Source organism: Meles meles, chromosome 18, assembly GCF_922984935.1.
Source record: "Meles meles chromosome 18, mMelMel3.1 paternal haplotype, whole genome shotgun sequence".
Taxonomy (NCBI): Eukaryota; Metazoa; Chordata; class Mammalia; order Carnivora; family Mustelidae; genus Meles; species Meles meles.
Window position 1 is genome coordinate 25,752,516 of NC_060083.1, and position 14,537 is coordinate 25,767,052.

The 14,537-nt window shown below is 39.6% G+C and overlaps 1 protein-coding gene across 1 annotated transcript in view; it reads right to left on the minus strand.

Annotated features, from left to right (window-relative positions):
* Positions 1 to 14,537, minus strand: part of METTL16 (methyltransferase 16, N6-methyladenosine) — a 78,569-nt gene that overhangs the window by 10,128 nt on the left and 53,904 nt on the right. The window contains exons 7-8 of the mRNA XM_045985662.1: positions 4,979 to 5,048; positions 3,837 to 3,926 (exon numbers count right to left, since the gene is read on the minus strand). Of these exons, the coding sequence (XP_045841618.1) occupies positions 3,837 to 3,926; positions 4,979 to 5,048 (160 nt within the window). The remainder of the gene's footprint in view (positions 1 to 3,836; positions 3,927 to 4,978; positions 5,049 to 14,537) is intronic.

Genomic DNA, 14,537 nt, shown 5'->3' on the forward strand with positions numbered 1-14,537 from the left:
TAAGGACAGAAAATGGTGTCTTCTTTCTTTGGTATTATCACAATGAAGGTCATCCTTAATAACACACACTGCACTCTGGGGCGCCTGGGTGGCTCAGTGGGTTAAGCCTCTGACTTTGGCTCAGGTCATGATCGCAGGGTCCTGGGATCGAGCCCTACATCAGGCTCTCTGCTCCGTGGGGAGCCTGCTTCCCCTTCTCTCTCTGCCTGCCTCTCTGACTATTTGTGATCTCTTTCTCTCTGTCAAATAAATAAATAAAATCTTAAAAAAAAAAGATACATTGCTTCCGTTTTACAGCCTGCGGTATAGCCTGGTATGGTACTGGTTTTCAAACCATTTAACAACAGAATCCTTTCAAGAAATAAAATCAATACATAATATCAATGCAAGCAGATTAGCTCTGATTAAAAGAAGCGAAAGGCCTGAATTACCAACCTGACATCTGCCCCCAGCTGCCAATCCCCTGTGGCACCCGATACAGAATCCCTAATCTATCTAGAACCAGTGTGAATACCTCTGCAGTAGTAAGGAAAATATTGCCAGGAGACCCCAGCTCTGACACTAACAAGGTTACCTGATTAATATGACCCCTTCCCTCCATCTGATTTCCAAAAGCCCTCTAGTTTTACTCCCTAGACAGGAAAGTCTCCAGGCTTAAAAGAAATGTCTTGAACACAGGGTGATAATTTTCTAAAAACCAGAGTTCCAGGACAATGCTCATACCAAGAGTACACAACTTACTGGGCCACACTATTTTTCCCTCTTAGTTTGACAAGTGTTAAACTTCTGAAAGCAAAGCAAAGCTAAAATAACACCCTGAGCAATCAGAGGAGAAGCTGGGACAAAGAGGGATTCTCAGTGGCATGTTAAATTTGTAAAGAACAGTCCTCACAATACACTTCCTTATATTCATCATCAGTCAGGATTGATTGTACAAAAATTCTATCAACACTAGGACTCATCTTTTTGTTGCTAAAATAAATCCAGACATGAGCAATGGACTTACTGTAGGCACTTGAATCAGATTTTTTTTTTTAGCATTCAGCCCTAACAGAACAGAGTCAGTGGGCTTGAGATAAGTGAAAACAGAAGTTGCCATAGTAACTTGCACATTTACCCTAAAAAGGCAAGAGTGGGGTTGGGGTGGGGAAGTAGGTCAATATTTCTACTTAACTAGCTCTAGTCCTTGGCTTCCTCCCACTGAAAGCAGCATCCTCTTATCTCCCTATCCCTAAAGGAGCAAGGGCTGGGGGGGGAAGTCAGGTGAGCATTTCAAAAAGCAAGGGGTGGGGAGTGGTCCAGGTGGAAGGAAGGAGAACCAAGAGGACAGCCCACTGAAAACCTCAGGAGCACCCTAGGACTACCCCTGAGAAAGCAGCTGCTGATCAAGGGAACCAGTGCTAAGAAACTGTTGCTGGGTTACTGCAAATCAGAAATTGCCATTTTCCCTGTAGCAGTTTGAGTGCACCTAATGGAACACTTGGGAACACATTATTAACAGTTTTGGGTTGATGGCAGCAGTCGGGAGGGAGTACTCTGGCATGGCAGAAACCTGTGGCCCTTTGCAAGAGGCATTCTTTGATGGCTGAAACTACGAATAGGGCTCAAGGATGGCCTAAAAGACAAGGAGGGAGAAGGTTCATTTTCAAAATAAACTGATTCTGCTAACACAGAAACACAGTGCCTTTTGCTATTTTGATATGAAACAGCTACTAATCCAAGAGGGCAAAGGTGACTCTGGGCCCTGAGATGACATGGAAAGTGCCAGAGCCCATTATAAGCTATTCTACCTGTGGTGCCAACAAATGTGGAAAGCAGGTTAAACAGAAAGCATTTGGAAACAGGTACAGTTTCACTTTCCTGCAGCTGTTAGTATCTGCACAGGGATAACCCAATGTTTACACAGGAATAATCTAAAGCATTACTAATGATTTTAAAAATTTGGTGTGAAAGCCCAATATTCTAGAAAATAACAGAAAGGATAATCCTATAGGGAGGTAAAAAAAAATTAGAACCATCTTTTTAAACAGTAAACATTTCAAACACTAACCTCTAGTTTCCCTACTGCATTGTTCAGAGGTGGGTCTAGACTTCCACATGACAGGTCATTCAAACTTGACAGGGAGATTTCTTCCTCTCTCTCCCTCTCTTTTTAAAATGATTTTATTTATTTGTCAGAGAGCGAGCACAAGCTGGAGGAGCAGCAGGCAGAGGAGAAGCAGACTCCCTGAGGAGCAAGGAGCCTGATGAAGAGCTTGATCCCAGGACCCTGGGATTATGACCTGAGCCACCCAGGTGCCCCTGGGAGACTTATTTCAACCAGCAGCACACCTAACAGCAGAATCCAGAAAGGACAGGCTGTTTTAAATGTGAGCCCATGTATTCAGAAATACCTGCAAATTGTCTCCTTGTAGTTCTGCACATGTCCCTATTCCTCTGCAGTGAAGGAAGGGTTAGAGGCTCACAGACACTGCAACAGTTAAGATGACTTTAAAGACCAAGTGCATCGAAGCCTTTGGGAGTTGAGCACTCAGAACAAGCATACTGTATGGACAGGGGATCAGAAACCTGAGGGACCAGTACCAGGTACGAGGTCTCCACAAATACTATGGGAAGAGGGAGAGTGCTGAGCAATGTTTGCATAAACTAAAGATGGGAGGCTCCAGGCAATAAGGTCCATCATCCTGGGAAGTAACTATGAGAACAAACAGATGCTATTCTATTACCACCTCTCAGTAGAGACTCAATTATTTAGTCTAACCAGTTCAGAAGTATTTTTCCTTTACATATGGTAACACAGAGGACAAAGAGAAGTTTGTGGAACAAATTATTTTTTTACAACAATCTATTCCAGAGATGCCTGGGTGGCTCAGTAGTTGAGCGTCTCTGACTTTGGCTCTCATCATGATTCCAGGACCATGGGATAGAACCCCACATCGAGCTCCCTGCTCAGCAGGGAGTCTGCTTCTCCCTCTCTGTCTGCCCCTCCCCTCCTGTCTGTGCTCCCTCTCAAAATAAATAAAATCTTTAAAAACAAAAACATTCAGGGCACCGGAGCACCTTGGTGGATCAGTGGGTTGAGCCTCTGCCTTCAGCTCAGATCATGATCTCAGGGTCCTGGGATTGAGCCCCACATCGGGCTCTCTGCTCAGCAGGGAGCCTGCTTCCCCCCACCCCGCCTGCCTCTCTGCCTGCTTGTGATCTCGATTTCTCTCTCTCTCTCTATCAAATAAATAAATAAATAAAAACATTCTATTCCCAAAAATGTTCAAGCTTAAGCATATGCAAAATAGAGAGACTAGAAAAATGACCTACCACCCAGCTTCAAAACTCACCAATATTCTAGTGGTAATTTTAAAGCTAACACAGAACCTTTTACTGGAATGATCCCTAAGTGTTACGCATCAAAAGCCTACAACTCCAAATAGCATTCACCAATAACCCGAGATAGCTACTCTACAAAAGCATCAATAGTAAAGGAAAATAAACAGACTTCAATTTCAGTTCTTAAGGAATATCCAACAGAATAATTATACCCGCAAGGTGTTTCTATAGGTTATATTACCAGAATTTTTAATTCCTTAAAGACACATTTCTAATTCACTTATATCTGCTGAGAAAGAATCACTGCGTTGCACAAACCCAAAGAAAGGCTCCATGATCACCACAGTCAGCCGTCTAGGACTGTCTTGTTTCACAACCACTTCCCATTCCTAAATAAGCATTTGGGACAAACTTCAGGGAAACTGAGGCAGTACAGATTTAGTTAATTTCTGACCTACTATAGCCCACCCTGTGCTGGCATTCGGAGAAGCTAAAGCAAAGTCTCTACTTACTGGTACTGTAACATCATCATAAAAACTCCAAGCTAAAGCCCATCTCATTGTCCGACCTTGACAGAATTCGGTGTAGGTGACTTTAGGAACCTGAAACCAACAAACATGGCATCTCATTAAACTGAAGTAATTCTAGCAATGTTCTGCGTTGCTGCCTCATGCTAATTATTTGTTCGTTTTCATTTTTATCAGATAACAAAACACTACCCCAAAACAGTTATGCATAGCTGTCTAATAATCAATTAATAAATTATCTTTCAACAAAGATGTGGGTTTTTTCCCTCTCCCAAAATATTAGAATTTAGAGTTCTGGTTTGAAGGTCCAAATATTCAAAACACCCAAAATAACATAACTCTTCAAAGAACCACTGGTAAATGGTTCAAATGTTTTTTTTTTCTCCCTTTTCTTTTTTTGGAAAAAGAGCTATCAAAGCTTAGCTAGATAAAGCTGTGTAGTCGATCTTTTTGTCTATCAGATTTTAGGGGGAAAACTTTGTGGCTGTTAGAATTTTAACAAAGAAAAGGTGTGACAGGGAAAATAGAATAGGTACAATGTCTAAAAGAAACCAGAAATCAGAAACTTAGTTTCTACCACTGACCACACATTTGACCCCCTTTTCTGAAAAGCCACCTGGCTCAAGCTTACCTGTGCCCAAACAATATAAACTGGGAGAGGAGTCAGGGGGCAGTATTAATTTGCCACCTGCTTTTCAAAAGAGAAGCAAGGGGCTGAATTCATGTGGACTGCACCATAAAGAGAAGCACACTTGAATGATTATCACTCTAGTTCTAGCTGATCTTTGATAACTAGGTATGTGACCCAGAACAAGCCCCTTTAACTTATGTAACCTTCAGTTTCTGCAATCATAAAGGAGTCAGATGTAGAATGAGTGGCAGATAGAACCAGGTTTTTTGATTTCTAATACTTCTCTGACATTGTACTCATCCTGTTTTCCCCCATCTTTTCTCTGTTATGATTGTCAAAGTAGACCTTTTAAAAATAATTTATAAAAAACCTTTTACAAAATTAAAAAATAAGAAAACAAAAAAACACATTTAGGGTTTTAAGGTATAAAGGAAATTCCCATACTCTAATTACCATCAAAAGTAGATATACCAGAATAATAACGACAAAGACTGACCCCTTGTATGCGAAGTTCTTCCTTCAGAGGAGCCAGGCTGCATTTTTTCCCCAGCATACAGCTATACCACCTAGGAAGAAAAAAATCAGAGAAGTAAAACACCATTTATGTGGTTACATTTTTTAATTAAGCATTTTTTCACATGAACAAAATGAGAACAGCAAAAAAATTCTGAGTTAAGTTACAAGTAACAATAACAAAAATTATATTTAGACAAAGAGCAAACCTAGCAAAGGAAAACAAAGGCACCTGGGTGGCTTGGTCAGTTAAGCATTTGCCTTCAGCTCAGGTCATGTCATGATCCTGGGGTCCTGGGATCAAGTCCCATGTACTGGGAGGGCTCCCTGCCCAGTGGGGAGTTTGCTTCTCCCTCTGCCCTCCCCACTGCTTGTGTTCTCTCTCACATAAATAAATAAAATCATAAAAAAATAGAAATTTAAAAAGGGAAAACAAACCCAAAGCAACTTTAAAAAAACAAAAACCCACTAAGCCTCTCCAAGGATTCAGGACTGTACATGTTTGGAAGGAGAGTGAAAAAGAGAAAGCTCTCCTCTGTGACACTCAGAATAAAGGCCGTTTAGCTCTAGGACAGAAATTATTTAATAAGTAACAGTAAAAACATGTATACCTGAAAGTACTACAATGTTGTATGTCAAATTATACCTCAACTAAAAAGTATAAACAACCCCCTATACCATCTTAATAAAAACTGTAAAATCTGACATGGACCTATACTTTGAGATGGCCTCACCTGCAAAGGATTTAAGGATATATATTATTTCAAAAGAGTATGAAGTCAATTTCTTTTATTAGTAAACATAAATCTAGAAGAGGGAATGGGGAGAAGATGGGAGTGAAGTAGTTAAAAGGTAAAAGATGGGAGTGAACTAGTTAAAGGGAGTGTCCAGTTAAAAAGACATAAAATTTAGGGCTGCCTCGTGGCTCAGGCATTGAGTAGCTAGCTGCCTTCAGCTCAGGTCATGATCCCAGTGTCCGGGGATCAAGCCCGGCATCTGGCTCCTTGCTCAGCGGGAGGCCTGCTTCTTCCTCTCCCACTCCCCCTGCTTATGTTCCCTCTCTCACTGTGTCTCTGTCAAATAAATAAAAAATCTTAAAAAACAACAACAACAACAACATAGAATTTAGTCTACAAAAGATTAACTACTATGTTTTCTATCATAATTAACTAGGAAACTTACCAAAATATATATAACAATTGTTTTTCAGACACTGGACAACTGCAGGGAAGACCTATAACCTCTGGGAGAGAAACAAACCGGGTGAGTCCCCTAACTGTCAGAGCATACTGCCTGAAGGAAATTTCCAAGGAGCAATGCCCAGAAAGGAATCTCAAACAGAGCCCAATAATCTTGAATTGGTGAATGACAGACTAGATTTCAAAGGCCCAGGCAGAAAGGATTTGAAGAGCAAAACATGAGAGGAAGGACTTGCACAGAGAGAGAATTCTGGGCATCTGCAGAAAAATTTCCTGGAATATATTTTTTTAAAGATTTTATTTATTTGACAGAGAGAGACACAGCAAGAGAGGGAACACAAGCAGTGGGATAGAGAGAGTGAGAAGCAGGCCTCCTGAGGAGCAGGGAGCCGGATGCCGGGGCTGGATCCCAGAACCCTGGGATCGTGACCTGAGTAGAAGACAGACGCTTAACCTACGGAGCCACCCAGTGCCCCTCCTTGGAATATTCTGCAGAATAAGGATTTGCACCTGTGAGGTGGAACTCCAGACTAGGGAAAGAATTCCCAGAAGAGCACATGATTGTCTTAGTCAGTTAAGTGTCCAACTCTAGATTTCCGCTCTTGTCATGTCAGGGTCCTGGGACCAAGCCCTGATATGGACTCCACGCTCAACAGGAGTCTGCTTAAGGATTCTCTCTCCCTCTCCCTGCTCCATCTCTAAAATAAATAAATACATCTTCAAAAAAATTCCCAGAAAACAATAAGCTGAACAACTGGAGTCCAGACATCACCAGACTATTCTGCAGTTCTACTGGCGAGAGCAGAAAGCACTCGTTAATAAAAGGGGCATCTATCTAGTGGAGTCCTAGAATGAGTCTAGAGGCTATTCTATGTTTACCCTAATGAAGCTTAAAAGCTTCATTTTATTTTATTTTATTTTTAAAAATTTTATTTTTAGGGGCGCCTGGGTGGCTCGGTGGGTTGGGCCGCTGCCTTCGGCTCGGGTCGTGATCTCAGGGTCCTGGGATCGAGTCCCACATCGGGCTCTCCGCTCAGCGGGGAGCCTGCTTCCCTCTCTCTCTCTGCCTTCCTCTCTGTCTACTTGTGATCTCTCTCTGTCAGGTAAATAAATAAAATCTTAAAAAAAAAAAATTTATTTTTAAATATTAAATATTTAATAATAAAAATATTATTTTATTTTTAAAAATTTTATTTTTAAAAATAAAAAGGATCAAAGATCACAAGTAACTTAAGCACCAAAATCTAACATTCTTTAAAGGAACACAATGAAATACAACACCCAAAATGTAAGATTTGCAATGTCTAACATCCAATAAAAAATGACCAGATGTTTGTAAAAGGGGCAGGAAAATTACCTATAACCAGGATAAAAAAATCAATCATTAGAAACAGGTTCCATAACAGGGGCGCCTGGGTGGCTCAGTGGGTTAAGCCTCTGCCTTCAGCTCGGGTCATGGTCCCGGGGTCCTGGGATCGAGCCCCGCATTGGGCTCTCTGCTTGGCGGGGAGCCTGCTTCCCCCTTTCTCTCTGCCTACTTGTGATCTCTGTCTGTCAAATAAATAAATAAATTTAAAAAGAAAAGAAATATGTTCCGTAACAAAACACAGACATGGTGAGGAGCATGAGGGAAGATATAAAAACCAACCAAATGGAACTTCTAGACATGAAAGTTATGATACCTAAAATGAAAAATTCACTGGATAGGATTAACAACATATTAGACTCTGAAAAAGAAAAGATCTGTGAAGGGGTGCCTGGGTGGCTCAGTGGGTTAAAGCCTCTGCCTTCAGCTCAGGTCATGATCCCAGGGTCCTGGGATTGAGCCTCGCATCAGGCTCTCTGCTTGGCGGGGAGCCTGCTTCCTCCTCTCTCTCTGCCTGCCTCTCTGCCTACTTGTGATCTCTGTCTGTCAAATAAATAAATGAAAAATCTTAAGAAAAAAAAGAAAAGACCTGTGAAGACACAGCAATAGAAACTATCCAAAATAAAGCACATTGGAGGAAGAAAAGATTGAAAAACAAAAAAACAAAACAACAACAACAACAAAAAAACCCCAGCACATGTGACCTGTGGGACACTATAAAGCAACACACATTAAGCGGTATTTCAGAAAAGGGATATAATAATAATTAACTAAAAACCAGTAACAAGAGAATCATAGTTTTCGTAAACACTTAAATCTTACATAAAATGTTTAAAAGTATGATGACACCAGGAATGATGTCCACCCTCCACTTCTACTCAAAATTATACTAGAGATTCTAGTCAATACAATAAAGTGACAAAATGCACGTGGACTGACAAGAGACTGAAAACAGTCTCTTTAAACAGAAGACGTGATCATCTATGTAGGAAATACTTTGAAATCTAGGGAAAAGCTACTAGAATAAATGAATTCAGAAAGGTCACAGAATAAAAGGTCAATATAAAATCAACTGTATTTCTGTAAACTAGAAATTAAAATTTAAAAATTCAATTTACAGGGGCGCCTGGGTGGCTCAGTGGATTAAGCCACTGCCTTCGGCTCAGGTCATGATCTCAGGGTCCTGGGATCGAGCCTCGCATCGATCCTCTCTCTCTCTCTGCCTGCCTCTCTGCCTACTTGTGATCTCTCTCTCTGTCAAATAAATAAATAAATAATCTAATAAATAAATAAATAAATAAAAAATAAAAGCTTTAAAAATTCAATTTACAATAGCTTCAAAATACATGAATACTTAGGAATAAAATTAACATAATACGTGCAAGAAAATCATCAAAAACTGCTGAAAGAATTCTAAGATCTAAATAAATGAAGAGCTACAGCATGTTGGGATGTAAAATTTAACACTGTTAAGCTATCAGTTCTTTCCAATTTGGTCTATCAAAATCAATAAAGTCCCAACCAAAATCCCAGTAGGCTTTTTCATAGAAACCGATTCTAAAAATGTGATCTCTCTCTCTGTCAAAAAAATAAATAAATAAATAAAATCTTAAAAAAAAAATAAATAAAAATTATACAGAAATAAAAGATTTCAAATAGCCAAAGCAATTTTTTTCTTTTTTTTTTAAAAAGATTTTGTTTCTTTATTTGACAGAGAGAAAGCGAGTGAGCGAGCAGAAGTAGGCAGAGCAGCAGGCAGAGGGTGAGGGAGAAGCAGACTCTCTGCTGAGCAGGGAGCCTAATGCGGGACTTGATCCCAGTACCCTAGGATCACAACCTGAGCCAAAAACAGCTGCTTAATCGACTGAGCCACCCAGGCCAGAGCAAATTTTTGAAAAAGAACAAAATCAGAGGACCTACACTACTGAATTCAAGACTTACTATAAGGCTCTGATATCAAGACAGTATGGTAATGACATAAATATAGACATACAGATCAAGAGAGTGGAATGTAGTCCAGAAATAGACTCACTTATATCATCAGCTGATTTTAAACCAAGGTACCCAAAGCTTACTTTTCAAAAGACACTGTTATAAAAATAAAAAGGCAAACCACAGACTGGGAAGAAATACTTGCAAAACACATCTGACAAAGTACGTGTATCCAGCATATATAAGGAACTCCTTAATAAACAGATAAGAAAGAGATATACAGGGAGACTTCTAGTTTCTAGTCCAACATATAAGAAGTTGGAAGTCAGGGCGCCTGGGTGGCTCAGTGGGTTAAAACCTCTGCCTTCGGCTCAGGTCAGGATCCCAGGGTCCTGGGATCGAGCCCCGCATCGGGCGCTCTAGCTCAGCGGGGAGCCTGCTTCCTCCTCTATCTCTGCCTACTTCTGATCTCTGTCTGGCAAATAAATAAATAAAATCTTTAAAAAAAAAAAAAAAAGAAGAAGTTGGAAGTCACTACACTGTTTAAGTAAAAAGCTTAGCCATCCGAAAAGCTAACAACTCTTCCTAGATCGTTCACAGAAGCAACTCAAAGGGGAAAGAACTGCCTCTAAAATTAGAGAGACTAACAAGTGAATACAAAGAACCACAACTCACTAGAGCAGAAATCCAGAAGCAAAACTGCGATGGGAATCAGTGCTAAGCTAGGGAAACCCGAATTCTAACTGACAAATTGCTGGAGACTCAGCACTGACAAATCGGAAGAATAAAAACCCGAGGAGGACCCCATCATTAGGACCCCACATTTATGTGAATAGTATCTCCTGGAGCCTGACCAGGTTCTCATAATAAATATGGGAGAAAAAAAAATCTCTGTGCTTCCAGCACGGAAAGGGAAAAAGGGGCAATTCTGAAATAGGTTAGAGCATCCTGTTCTTAACAAAGCCTGACCTCAATAAAAACTACTTAACCAGATCCTAGCCTCTTGGAGTATGATCAGAACCTAACTGACCTAGAAGAATGGCCTCATCCAACTCCAGCCCACTCTAGCAATCCTGTCCCAACAAGGGAAGGGGGAGGAGGTATGTGTGGAGTTCACAATCCAGAGGCACAGGCTCACTAAAAGACTGAGACCTATTCATAGGACATGTTTCCCTCTCCCTACACGTCACCACCAGATTACAAAGGTCTATTTATATTTACAGCAGTTCTTTCACCCAGATATTATGTCCTTCTATTAAGAAAAAATTACAAAACATACTCAAAGGCAAAAAACACTTTGAAGACACAGAGCTAGCATCAGAACGATACATGGCAAGAACAGACTAGAAATTTAAAACAATTATGATTGAGATGCTTAGGGCTTGGGACACATGAATGGTTCAGTTGGTTAAGTGTCTGCCTTAGTCCCAGGGTCCTGGGTTCAACTCCTACATCAGGTTCCTTTCTCAGCAGGGAGCCTGCTTCTCCCTCTGCCTGCCACATCCCCCTGCTTGTGCACAAGCTCTCTCTTGGACAAATAAATAAAATCTTTTTTTTTTTTTAAACACGCTAAAGGGCTCTAATGGATAAAGCAGAAAGCATGCAAAAACAGATGGGCAATTTAAGCAGAGAGATGGAAATTCTAAAAAGAACCAAAAAGAAATGCTAGAGGTCAAAAACACTGTAACAGAAAGAAATAATGCTTTTGATGGGCTCATTCAGGAGACTGGACACAGCTGAACAAAGAATCTCTGAGACTGAGGATATCTCAATAGAAACTGCCAAAAGTGAAATGGAAAGAAAAAAGGCACAGGAAAACAACAACAACAACAAAAAAACGGAATACAATATCCAGGAACTGTGGGACAACTACAAAACATGTAAAATATGTGTGACTGGAATACCAAAAGGAAAAGAAAGGCACAGAAAAAATATCTGAAACAATGACTGAGAATTTCTCTCAAATTAATGTCAGACACCAAATCACAAATTCAGGAAGCTAAGAGATCACTGAGCAGGCAAAATGCCAAAAAAAAATTATACCTAAGGCACATGATTTTCAAAATATGGAAAAATCAAAGATAAAGAATCCTGAAAGAAGCCAGAGGGGAAAAGCTACATTATTTATAGAGGAACAAAGGAAAGAATTACATCAAACTTCTCTTAAGAAACCATGGGGCTCCTGGGTGGCTCAATCAATTAAGCATCTGCCTTTGGCTCAGGTCATGATCCCAGGCTCCCAGGATCAAGTCCCACATTGGCTCCTTGCTCAGTGGGGAGTCTGCTTCTTCCTCTGCCTGCTGCTCTCCTTGCTTGTTCATTCTCTCTCTCTAACAGATAAATAAAATCCTAAAAAAAAAAATGCAAGCAAGAACAGAGTGGAGTAAAATGTTTAAAATGTTAAGAGGAAAAAAACCCACCAACCTAGATAGAATTCTATACCCTGCAAAACTGTCCTTCAAGGCAAAGGCAAAATAAGACTTCCTCAAACAGAAATTGAAGTAATTTGCTGCCAGTTTCTTCTCTAGAGAGCTTCTCCTGATATTTACAAGACCTTACAAGAAGGAAAGTGGTATCAGGTCAGAAACTTAGATCTTTACCAAAAAAAAAAAAAAAGAAAAAAGAAAAAAAGAAAAGAAAAGAGAAACAAAATCTTGCCATTTGCAACAACATGGATGGAACTAGAGGGTATTATGCTAAGCAAAATAAGTCAATCAGAGAAAGACAATTATCCTACGATCTCACTGATATGAGGAAATTTGAGAAACAAGACAAAGCGGGGGGGAATGTTGTGGCTAGGTGAAGGACATTGGGGGGTATGTGCTATGGTGAGTGCTGTGAAATGTGTAAGACTGAAGAATCACAGATCTGTCCCTCTAAAACAAATAATACATTATATGTTAATGAAAAAAAATAAAGAACAAGGGAGAAGAAATAAGTGAAGCTAATAAAAACTTATTTTTTCAAAAAAAGATCTTTTAAAATCTATTTATTTAACTTATTTATTTACTTGAGAGAGCAAGAAAGCAAGCACACAAGAGCATGAGGGGGAGGGGCAGGGGTAGAAGTAGACTCTCTGCTGAGCGGGGCTCAATCCCAGAATCTCAGGATCATGACCTGATCTAAGACAGACTCTAAACTGACTGGGCCACCCAGGAGCCCCAAAACTTTTTTTTTTCATTATTTTTCAAAACTTTAAAAATTCTTTTTTCTAAAAAATATTTTATTTATTTATTTGACAGAGAGAGGTCACAAGTAGGCAGAGAGGCAGGCAGAGAGAGAGGGAGAAACAGGCTCCCCACTGAGCAGAGAGCCCGATGCGGGGCTCAATCCCAGGACCCTGAGATCATGACCCGAGCCGAAGGCAGAGGCCCAAACCACTGAGCCACCCAGGTGCCCCAAAACTTTAAAAATTCTTAATTAACAGGTAACAGTTTGTTAAAAATAACAACACCAACAATGTATTTGATTATGTATGCTTATAAATATATATGTATAAATGAATGACAGCAAAGATACAAGGAACATGAATTTTTGTATTTACCACAGTTGTTTTTTTAAAAAAGATTTTATTTATTTATTTGACAGAGATCACAAGTACGCAGAGAGGCAGGCAGAGAGAAGGAGGGGGAAGCAGGCTTGCCGCTGAGCAGGGAGCCCGATGTGGGGCTCGATCCCAGGACCCTGAGAAGACGACCTGAGCCAAAGGCAGAGGATTAACCCACTGAGCCACCCAGGCGCCCCTATTTACAACAGTTTTATCAAGATATAGCATATATAGTAAAATTCTCCAATTTTAAGTATATAATTCAATGAGTTTTGACAAATGTGTATATTACTACTTCCACAATCAAGATAGAGAACATTTACAACACCCTAAAAATTTTCCCAGTGCTCTGCAGCAGTCTTTCCTCCCCCTACCCCGTCCTCTAGTGACCACTAGTCAGTCTGTCTTAATAGTTTTGCCTGTTCCAGACTTACATAAATGCACTCAGAGTATTTTTGTTTCTGGCTTTATACTGTATATACATATGGTTCCAACTTAATACATTAAGTAATATAAATAAAAATCTCATTGTTTATGCAAGTATGAGAAATACTAGTATATTGCTATAGAAATAGTTTGCACTAACCAGTAACTTTGTTTTCATTGTTTGTGGATTCAAGCAGGTGACTGCCCCTATTTTTGTTTAGTCACAAATAACTGTTTTATCTCAACTACTTTAAACAACCCTGGTAATTTTACTTAGAACATAATCAATTTCATTAGGTGGCTTTAAAATGCCTGGGACAAAAACAATACGCTCCTTTAAGACAAGAGTATATTAACAGAGAAATCATTAACCAGGAATTCAAAGCCTCTGGTATATTAGGAACAAGGAAGAAAGAAGAAATTAAGAGCAATTAGTGTTCACACAGCAATAGTATAAAATAGGTTAACACCTTTCCTTTAAAATCAGCATTCCTGAACAGAGTAGATCAGAATCACCAGAAACTAAGAAATAGCTCAAAACAGAGACAAAAGAAAGACAGTATATATTTCCTCAGGTGATGAAAGAAAGTATTTATATAAGTAAGTTTTCTAACAGTTAAATATGTCCTTGGTAGTTAATAATAGCTTGGGAAAGTTCACATTTCTTTTAATCCTTGTTGGAAGCAGAATACTGCATTGTGAATCTTCTAAGATTTAATCTCATCAGTAACTTTTCTACAGCATTTATATTTCTTACAGGAAAAGCAGAAGTAACAGGGTGTATTAAAATTGAGTTGACTTCACTTCAAAAAATGCCTACCCATTAGGTCCTACCTACTCTCAACAGGCATCTTGTGACAACTAATCAAAATGCAAGCAGAAAAAAAATGAACAAAAGGAAGATCTAGTTACCCGGGAGACTCTGAACCCATTATACTATTTTAATGATGAAAGTAGCACTCTACTCATTACAGCATTTAGTAATTCCTCTGAGACAGCAGCTTTCAAGAAAAATTATTTTGAAATAATTTCAAGTGTACGGAAGAGTTACAAGATTAGTATAAATGATTCC